The 11,045-nt window shown below is 31.6% G+C and overlaps 1 protein-coding gene across 1 annotated transcript; it reads left to right on the top strand.

Annotated features, from left to right (window-relative positions):
* Window positions 1-410: 410 nt before the first annotated feature.
* LOC125861909 (palmitoyl-acyl carrier protein thioesterase, chloroplastic) lies at window positions 411-5,640 on the top strand. The gene is made up of 7 exons (XM_049541813.1): window positions 411-667; window positions 1,555-2,170; window positions 2,270-2,403; window positions 3,180-3,293; window positions 3,556-3,727; window positions 3,812-3,880; window positions 4,947-5,640. Exons 2-7 carry the CDS (start codon window positions 1,661-1,663, stop codon window positions 5,208-5,210), a joined length of 1,263 nt encoding a protein of 420 aa, XP_049397770.1. The 5' UTR covers window positions 411-667; window positions 1,555-1,660; the 3' UTR covers window positions 5,211-5,640.
* The last annotated feature ends 5,405 nt before the right edge of the window (window positions 5,641-11,045 follow it).

Raw genomic sequence — 11,045 nt, 5'->3', positions numbered from 1 at the left:
CTAATCTATTTGTTTGCTTTAAGTTGGTAATCCATAGGAGGGGCAAGTCTAGTGTCAGCAACCACGGTAATTCTAGCTCTTATATAGGATGGGCCGATCGATCCGCTCTAGATGTGCATTGATCATCTCGTTTCTTCCATCGATAATGCATTCTTGGCCTTAATTGGCTCGTTTATAGAGTGCTAAAAGCAAATCTATACTCTTTATACATTAGTATGAAAGAACACGTTCAAACAAATTGAAACAAAGGTCATAACGTAGTTTCCTTTTGATAAAAAAAAAAAAAGAAGGAAAAATGGTATTTACGTAAATAAGGGGAAAAATAAGGTTAAAGTTGTGAAGTGAAACGCGAGGCATGAGGAAGCCAGGTGGATAGTTATAAAAATGGGTTAACACTGTATCGTTACCACCCAGATTCCCTTCTTTCTCTCATTTTCATTTTTTTTCTGTTTTTTCAAAATTAAAATTAATTTTATTTTTTTCTCTAAGCTTTAAAACAAATTTAACAAAGAAAAAAGCACCACTTACAAAGATCACAAACCCTAGAATTTGTTCTGAAAATCTTATATATTTTGATCGGGTTTGCTGATCAAATTTGTACTCTTTTCAACAAAATTATTATTATTATTTTTTACAACTGTTATACATTTTTAACAAGCCCAAAAAGGTTAGTATTTTTTTTTTTTAATTTTTTTGGTTGATCTGGTTGAATTTTGGTTGGATTATGTGTGGTATAATGTAGTGGGGAAAATGTTTGTAATTTGAGCGGAATGTGGAGGATTAGAGTTTTTTTAAAACTTTTTTTTACGGTGGTTTGAGGCTCAGATCTGTTGTTGTTATTATAGGTTATGTTTGAATTTTGTTTGTCTGGGTGTTGTAGAAGGTTTTTATTTGTTTTTGAGGAATTTTTTTGTTAGTTTATAGCTATTGTTATTGACAAATTGTTTGAAATGGTTCAATTTGGAAATCAATTCGTTAATTTCAGCTCTACATGCTTAGAAATTTATGATAATAATTGTAGTATAAAGATTTGTGGTGAAAGATGCAAGCTTTGGTGTTGTGTATTAGATTAAATGGAGGAGTGACATTTTTTTTTTGAAATTCATTGTGGTGCTGGTTTGGTTGGCTGGGGATGGTGATAAGATGAGTGGTTTTAATATGAAGAGGTGGTGATGATGTTTAATTAGTTTTATAAGAATATTGGGTGAGATTTTTAATTGTTATCTGAAACTGTATTAGTAATTTGGGGGTTATGGTGCATGCCTATGAAAGCCTATTGTTTCTGTTTGGCTGCAAAAAGTTTATTTCTTTAGAACTATTGTAAATATTCAAGCTTTTTTTATGAGTAGCTACATGAACAAATTTTAGATTCTTGAATTTCGTAGCTATGTAATAGTGATATGTTATCTGGAAACAGACTCTCTATCTACTCGAGGTAGGGGTAAGGCCTGCATATACTGTATGCCCCCCAGACCCTGCTTATGAAACTACAGTGGGCTTGTTGTTGTTGATGATATTGTTGTTAAGTGATGTTTTACTTACGTGGTGTTGCAGGAAGAAAGGTGTCAGTCTTTGATTTGTTTTGGTGTTCGTTCGAAATCCATACACAATATAATTGGAACTAAGGGAGACTGACTTGCTAATATACAATAGTTTGTTCATGATGGCCACTGCTGCTACTTGTGCATTCTTCCCTGCTGCTAATCCACCTCCTGACTCTGGAGCTAAATCGTCTGGAAATTTAGGAGGAAGTCTTCCTGGAAGTATAGATACACGGGGGCTTAATGTTAAGAAGCCTTCTTTTGGGAGCCTACAAGCTAAGGCCAATGCACAAGCACCACCTAAGGTGAATGGAACAAAGGTAGGCGTTATGGATGGCTTCAAAAATGACGATGAGGTGATTTCTTCACATCACCCAAGGACTTTTATCAACCAGTTACCTGATTGGAGCATGCTCCTCGCCGCCATCACGACAATTTTTTTAGCTGCTGAGAAGCAATGGATGATGCTTGATTGGAAGCCTAAGCGTCCTGATATGCTCGCTGATCCATTTGGATTAGGAAAAATTGTGCAGGATGGCTTTGTTTTCCGTCAAAATTTCAGCATCAGGTCTTATGAAATAGGGGCTGATAGGACTGCGTCTATAGAAACAATGATGAATCATTTACAGGTATTCTAGGCTTTCATTTCCATTTGTAAAGAATTATTGACTTTAAGTTGTGGAAGCATCTTGTTTTGATAATTTCACGAGCTTGAGTTGGTTTTGCAGGAAACTGCTCTTAACCATGTCAAGAGTGCTGGACTCATGCATGGTGGGTTTGGATCAACTCCAGAGATGTCCAAGAGAAATTTGATCTGGGTCGTTACTAAAATGCAGGTTGTGGTGGACCGTTATCCTACTTGGTAAGTTTCTACTTGTACATGGATGAGATTACGTCTCTGACATGTTGTATTAGATAAAGTTCACCAGTTTTTTGAACAATCTTTGTTGATCAATGTTTTAGGCAATTCAAGATTGAGTGTCATACTCCAGAATTTGTTAATGATGTTTAATAAAAATTTCTTTGAACACACATTGGTGTAATGTGCTTAACCTCAAGTCAGTTTTCTTTTCTTATGTAGTCCTATAGCCTGTTTGGCCAAACTTCTAAAATCAGCTTATTTTGAAGAGTGCTTTTGGGAAAAAAAGAAGCACTTTTGGCCTTCCAACTTGGGCAAACAGGCTATTAAAGTGTTTTCATAGCGTTTTGCTATTGTGTGATATGGGAATCACTTCGATTAAATTGAATTTAATTTGATTCCCTTATGTTAATATCTGTGAAGTCTTTAAGAACATGATCTATTTAAATGGGAAAATTTTGTTTTACATAATCAGAAATATCTCAAGCTCTTTTAGGTGCGAAGTAACCCTCTGTCGTTGATTGTTTTACTCATTTGCCATCTAGCTACTAAGCATTTAATTTCCCTGTTGTGAATTACAGTTGTGGACTATTCATAGGAGCAATATTAGGTTTTCTTACATTTGTTGTATAGTTGAAGATTTGAAGCCATTTCGGATATGTTGGGGGATTATTCTTTACTTTTCCTACTGATCACCCTATTAATATTTGTAATACTACATGCACAGTTTCTTTGACATGGGAGATGAAGATCCTTTGACTGATTTCTTTTTTTCACAGGGGTGATGTTGTTCAAGTAGACACTTGGGTAGCTGCATCGGGGAAAAATGGTATGCGCAGAGATTGGCTCCTCCGCGATAGTAATACAGGGGATATATTGATGAGAGCTTCCAGGTAGGGGCATTATTGTCTAATCTACTTCAGTTTGGTTAATTTTGACACAATGATCAGTTATCTTCAAGTAAAATGATCTTATCATTCCTACTTAGGTTTGTCTCTATAAGGTTTCAACCTTCGCGTTGGATTTGGTTGTTTTATGACTATGTCGTAGCTCCTGTTCTTTTCTGTTGCATCTTTGGTTGCCAAACATGAAGCGCTTGATGATATATTCATTGGTTCATAACCGTGATGTCTTTATGTTTCCATTTGCTTGCAGCCAATGGGTTATGATGAATAAGGAGACGAGGAGATTATCTAAAATACCAGATGAGGCTCGGGCTGAAATTGAAGGTTATTTTGTTGATTCACCTCCTGTTATTGATGAGGACAGCAGGAAGTTACCAAAACTTGATGAGACAACAGCAGACTACACTCGAACTGGTTTAACTGTAAGTTGAAGTATTCATCAATGGTGACTTTGTCGCACCTAAGGACATCATTTTTATTATATTCTGATTTGTTGAAATTTACAGCCAAGATGGAGTGATTTAGATGTTAACCAGCATGTTAATAATGTCAAGTACATTGGCTGGATTCTTGAGGTAAGACCTCAGCCGTTTCCTCCTCCTTTCTAAAATAATTTTTTCTTCCCTGTTATTGCTTGTAATATATTATGGTTTATAATTAGGGTATGTTGCATAATAGATGAGGTTAGGTTTCATCGTGTTCTGAAATTGTGCGGGCAGGACAATGCAGAAAGAAAAGGAAAACTAAAAGGTTGTGTGTGCACACACTAACCCAACCAACTTCTGTATTTATTGGATTTGTAGTGGTATTGGATATACTAAAGTTTCAGATAGAGCTGATATACATTCAGTGATGTGTATATCTGTTAGGAGCCATTTGCATAGTCCATTAAGTTATGAAACACTTATTTGTTGATGTTACTGCTCCATGCTTGTATGCTCTGTACTGCTTTTCTATTAGTTGCCATGTTTTTTCTTCTCTGTCGTTTTCCCTTTTTATTACTACTTTGATTTGCTTCACTTGAGCCGAGTATCTTTCGGAAACTGCCTCTCTGCCTACCTGAAGTAGGGGTAAGGTCTGCGTACACCCTACCCTCCCCAGACCTCACTTTGTGGGATTTCACTCTAAATGTTGTATAGGGCCACCAATTAGTGTGAAAAGTGTTCCATATAATTGAGCACAGTAATAAACTTTTTCCTGTCTTCTAGCTGATAAGTAAAATGTCTCGCTATTTCTTTTATTTTTTATCTAACAATAACTAGTTTCACCCCAGGGGATCTTGTTGTCCCTGTAAAAGGAGTAGTAGTTATCATTGTTGGGGTATGAGCATGAAATCCTTATATCAACCTTAAACAGGAAAGCTTAATGGACTCAAGTGAGCATTGTGACATGCATTGTACTGAAAAATCGATGGTCATTGATCTCCAACTTTACTGGCCTTTAGTGCTCATTCTCCTTGCCGTTTGCATAAAGCATAAATCGTTTGCCACAATAGTAGTAATAATTCTTTTGGGATTAGTGGGTTGCAGAATTCCAAATTTCTCAGGTCTAATGGTGTACATTAATAAAGAAATATTCTCTTAAAAGTGCTTCAAAATCTTGAGAACATCATGTAATTTCGGAACATGTCATTGGCTGCAGAGTGCACCCATGCAAATACTAGAGGGTTGTGAGCTTGCTGCCATGACTTTGGAGTACCGCAGGGAGTGCAGAAGGGACAGTGTGCTTCAGTCTCTTACCTCTGTACTTGACAAAGGAGTCGGTGACTTCACCGACTTTGGGAATGTTGAGTGTCAACACGTCCTTCGACTTGAAAATGGTGGAGAGGTTGTTAAGGGACGAACTGAGTGGAGGCCGAAACTTGTCAATGGAATTGGGACCCTAGGCGGATTCGACTTCGCCTGAGTTCTTGGAGACTTGATGTAGCTCTATGTCACAATCCTTTGTGAATCCTCCTACTTGTGCTCTTTTGATCTTTATATATATATATTCCCTCTCTCTATATCTATATCTTTATCTATATATATATATATGTTTCCTTCTTATCCCTTTCCCCATTTTTTTCTTCTTTTTTCCCCCTTGCCTCTTTTCTTTCCCTTAGATATTATCAGTGAAATTATCAGTGATTGTAAGTATAGTCCTTGTGTCTAATGTCTTTATTTCATTTAGCATTATTGCCCTATACTCCAAGAACTTTCTTATCTTTTGTCCCCTTTACCTTGCTGGCAATTAAATTTGGCCTAGAAATGACATTGCTGAACTGGACAGCAAATGGAACATTTTTTTTTATTTGTGGCAGTTCTTTTCTTTATCTGTAATGCATTATATTTGTTCTCATTGTCATGTGGTCCAATCTCATTTTTGTCATCAATTTAATGTATGGAAGTTTCCTCTTTGTAATTCCTCCTTCCTCATTCCCCCGCTGTGTTTGATTGGTCACAAAGTTTTTAACGCATATGCTTTCGGAACATATCATAAGTTTGTAGACTTGTGGTATTGTTTAATTCTTTATTTGGTAAGATTTCCATCCTATGTGTAATTGATAGTTATACTACGTATCGTGAAGGATACGATGGTTTCTTTTCATCTGTTCAAATTTTGATAGATAGGATTAATCGATATTTGTGATGGTAGAGTAGATATTTGGTGGAATTAGTTGATGCATATACATTGGTAAAGAATTTTAAATATGAAAAGGTATCATTTGGAATGGTATTAAACAAATATCACTAATAATTATTAATCGATGATGTTTAAACATGCCTAGTTATATCTTGGAGAAGAATGTTAATTAATTTCACTTTTACAAACTTTTTGCATTTTTGTTGTGTCTTTTAGTGACAACGGCCTCTCTTTTTTGTTGGTGGGTGAGTATCTTTTTATCAATCAAAGTTCAAATTTTCAATAGTAGATAAGGATATATCATAAAAGTAGAACCAGACAATCAACTTTACAGATAATTTTGGATTTAGAATAAGTTGTGGAAGACATTAGACATACTTTTTTTTTTTTACTTTTAACTTCACCTGCTAGACTATATTTGTTACGATTCAAACTCATGACATGTATTGTTCACAGCCGATCAGACCTCACATATTTATTCTTTAGGTCATACCATTATTGAGTTCAAATAGTATACATACCTTATGCTTATAGATGTATATCGTCCTAAGAAGTTCCTGCAAATCTTTCGAGAGGAGAGGTAGTTTTGTGTGTAAGCATAACATTTTTTATCGAAATTGATAAACACATCATTTTCCTGTTGGGGAGGTACCCATAGCACTCCGATTTACCTACTCGCGTCTTGTATGAATATGCAGAAAGATATTCTTCACTTTTTTCTTCCACGTAATGAGTGAAGATGTCTTATGCACCTCTTTTTCAAAAGCTTGTTAGAATAGAAGTCTTTCCGTCCTTTTCAGATTGCCTTCATCACTTGTTATTTTCTAACTTCGACTACATATTTTTCAAACAATTATTGAATATCTTTAGAGATCTTTTTTTCTTCTCCATAATTTAATTTGTATGTGTGAGTTTGCTCACGTTATCAATTTTAAGTCCGAATAAAAGAAAAGAATTGTCAAGAATAATAACTTCTCGATCCCATAAAGACAAGGACAAGACATGTGCATCTTATTCTTTATAGACTTCATTGCACTAAATATATTGTTCTAGTATTTTTTTCCTTCATATATAATTTGTTATTAATTAAGGCTACTAAAGGATCTTAAAGAAACCAAAAAAAAAAAAAACAAAAACTTCAACTTTCTCAATCTTGAAATTAAAACTATATATTTAAAAGAAAGAGGCTTCTATTGTCAACTAACAAAGTACTTTTGCTTAAATAAAATTTGTCTTCAAAACAAAAAGGAGGATGGAAATGAATGAGTGGTGGAGAAAAAAAGATAAAAAGCTGGTGGAGAAAAAAAGATAAAAAGCCAAAGACCATGTTCTATAATAATATCACCTTGGTATTTTTTTGATTTTTTTGTCTAATGTCTGATATTCACATTAAAGCCTTGCTATTTCGGATTCACACTACGTAAAACCTCATTCGATGGGAAGTACTCTTATCAAAGATTTTTTCATACTTAGAGCTCAAACTCGAACCCTCTAATTAAGATGGGTATATAGTAAACAACATAAAGAATCTTGAAGAACAAAATAATGTGTCAACCATGAGACTTCACATGAGTAGGGAACAATTCATTAACTTTGTCTTAATTGTGAAAAAATAATAATAATACAATATCCAAATATCTCTCTTATCACATGCTATTTGCTCTTTTTGGTACATTTGTCACATGCAAAAGTGAGCCAGAGTGGATAGGAATATTAAGAATAAAAAGAATATTGATTAAAAATTAAGATTAGGTCAATCATAGAATTTACTATAATTAATTAGACACAATTTTTTAGATGTTACAAGTGACAGTTTCTATCTAGTTTAGTTTATCTGCCCATAATAAATTTATTGTTTTATCTGGTCTTCTTGGATTTCTTATTTGGTGCCAATCATATGTTTTTTTTCACAAAAATAAAAAATAAAAATCTAGACATCAATATTGATATCTACTTTCCCATAGTTATTTTGTTCCTTTTCTAATTTTTTTATTTATTCATAGTGATGTTCAAATTAATATATATGCGTATAATAAAAGTTTATTTATATTTGATATTTATATTGAATTAATAGATTATTCTTTATAAAATTTATTTAGTGTTTGACATTCATTTTAAGACTTCAATTAATTCGATTAAAAAAAAGTTTCGATTAATTTAAATTTGTGCGATGTAATGCCCATTAAAAAAAGTAAAATAAATTAATTACATCGAATGCATGTGTATATAAATATATAAGATCACTCTAGCTATCAAAATTTAGGTAGTTGGTTGTTGAACATACATATTTTTTTAAAAAAATTTACTAAGATTTTGATCCTTAATCTACCAAGAATTCACATACTTTATTAACGGTTAAACCACATTTTTAATTTCATGTTATCTTGTTGTTATTTCATTGCATATATTTTTTTGTCAAGTTGAAATCAATTTTAACACAATTAAGATGAGGACAGTGTAACTAATTAAGCAATAAGTGGATTTGTTAATTAATTAGCTTTAGAATTGCGATTCAACAATTTGTTTTGGTACACCTAATTAACAAATTGATACACTTAACTCTTGCACTAACTCTAAGGGTGCATTTGACATGAAAATGTTTTTCAATTATTTTATATTTAGTTGGTCAAAATATTTCATTTGAGAAAATAAGTTTTTTAAAAACCAAAAAAATAATTTCCTGATACAAGTAAGAAAAATAAGTGTCATAAGTATATTTCACGTTGATTGTTGCTCTCTATTCTCAATACTCAACACTCACGACCCCCCATCCACCTCTCATCCCAACTCCTAACCCTACCTCTACAACATGCTATCCCCATTCTATCTAACTGTTCGTGAGATGATATTTTTTTATTTACTTATTAAATATTAAAAAATAAATTTTAAAAATCACTTGTTTTCAAAAAAATATTTTCTGTGGAATTTTTTTCTTCCTTCATCCCAAACACACCCTAAATGAAGTTTTTTCCCGATAATTAAAGAAACTCAATAATAATTATCACCGCAAACAAAAAGCATATAAACCACCTAATTAAATACATGTTTTTTTAAATGAAAAGTGCAAGAAAATAAAACAAAAAAGACACATAAAATTAGGCTAAAATAATGGTATGCAATTGGTCCAACATATAATCCACTAGCTATTATTACACATGATTTAATTTAAGTTGCAATGTATTTGGACTAATTAATTTGGATCCTGTTTAACAAAGTAAAAAAAATAAAATAAAGTGTATACCGACATAAACATTTGTTTGAAAAACATTGATGTGACATAATCTTCATTTCATTTATCCACGCTTATATGATTAATAATAATTATTATCAAGGCATACACACTCAAAAATAATAATAATTGTTGTTAGTTTATTTTGGGCAATCAATCACCATGAAAGCACTCAACTTGGGAAAATATTCACAAGATGAGAGTTGCGGAGATATAGAAATTAAGATGAATGTGTGATTTTATCAGAATAGAAATGATCATATTCATAAAGATGCAAGTAGCATACGTTGAGGATAAAATGCAAGAAAGTCGCTTGAGATGATGTGGCATGTTTTGTGTCGATCTATAGATAGACTGTTCTGTAAATGTGAAATATAACAAGTGAAAGTGTAAAAAGTAGACAAAATAGACCTAAAATCACATAATAGTCTCAAAGATTTGTAGCGCAATTGCTTGATATCAATACAGACTTAGCTAAAGATAGAACATAATTAAAGAAAAAGATTCATATAGGTAATAATCACTACTTAAGAATATATTTTGGACTCGGATGAATATATTTTTAACTTATTTTTATTTTTAATCTATTTATTATGATAATGATATGATGAGTTTAAATATTGAAATGAATATTTATACAATCAATTTTCACTTGTTTAGAACTAAGACGTAGTTATTATTATATTGTATATAAAACACACGAATAGAAAAAAATAAAAAGAGTGACCACGTGATTTTTTTCTTTCAAAAAAGTTTTACCCAACTTTTTCTTTTTAACTACTACATTGTAATTATATAATAATATAATATATTTGAGCAAATTCACTTGGTCGTCCCCATGACTAATAAGATTTACATTGATGTTGACGTCTAAGAATGTGACCTAGTAATTGATAAAATTAAAATAAAATCGTGAATGATTTGCCGTTTGAATTTATAAAATCTAAATACTAATGATGATGTGGAAAATAATTGAAGAGAATGAAAGACAAAATCAATTTATAAAACCTAAATATACTACTAATAATTTATAGATTGGGCTAACATAAATATTCATAATTTTTGTGATTGAACAAAAAGAATAAATAAATAAAGGAAAAAAAAAGGATAGTAGAACTAACAAGAATCTTGTGAAATTATATCACGAGCTGAATGTGTCAACAACAAAGTGTGTATCTAAATGTATATATATTTTTTATCTTCAACTCAAACGTTCGATATTCATATTTTGAATTCGAATAGCATTCCTCCATTCTTTCTAGTAATAAAAATTATTAGTGTATCATAAATAAACTTTTTTTTTTTAATAGATCTTTTAATATGTGAATCTGAATTGATCAGAATTATTTTTAAGAAAAAAGCACTACTAAATATTCGGAAAAAATAATTAAAAATGTTAAATAATTAAAAACATATTTACACTATTTTTTTTTTTCATCTTTCACCATCAAGGTTGAGCTAATCAAATATTTGTTTCCAATCGACAATAACAGATACGTATAAGCCAAATAAATATCAAAAATATATTTTAATTTTAGAAAAAATCCTTTTGGCCAGAATGATATTTTACCTTTTAAAACATTTTTATCCTTTTAACTTTAATACATTTTAATAATAATAAAAAAAGATCAGTTTATTTTAAAATAAAATAAAATATCATAAACCTTTTAAATTTTTGACCAAATTCTGGCCATTTAGCATTATCGTTAATTTTAATAAGTGATAATTAAAATATGAATCGTGAATAGTTAAGATAACAAACTCGCAAAAAGTGAAAAAAATAAAATAAAGTGGTTTTACGGTTGGTGTAATGAAACAGTATTTGACAAAGTAAATAATGTTAGGAGGAAGAAGAAAAAATAATTAATATGAGTACATAAGAGTCACCA

This window comes from Solanum stenotomum, chromosome 4 (genome assembly GCF_019186545.1).
Source record: "Solanum stenotomum isolate F172 chromosome 4, ASM1918654v1, whole genome shotgun sequence".
Taxonomy (NCBI): domain Eukaryota; kingdom Viridiplantae; phylum Streptophyta; class Magnoliopsida; order Solanales; family Solanaceae; genus Solanum; species Solanum stenotomum.
Note: the sequence above shows the minus strand (reverse complement) of the source record. Positions and strands in the feature narration are given on the sequence as shown.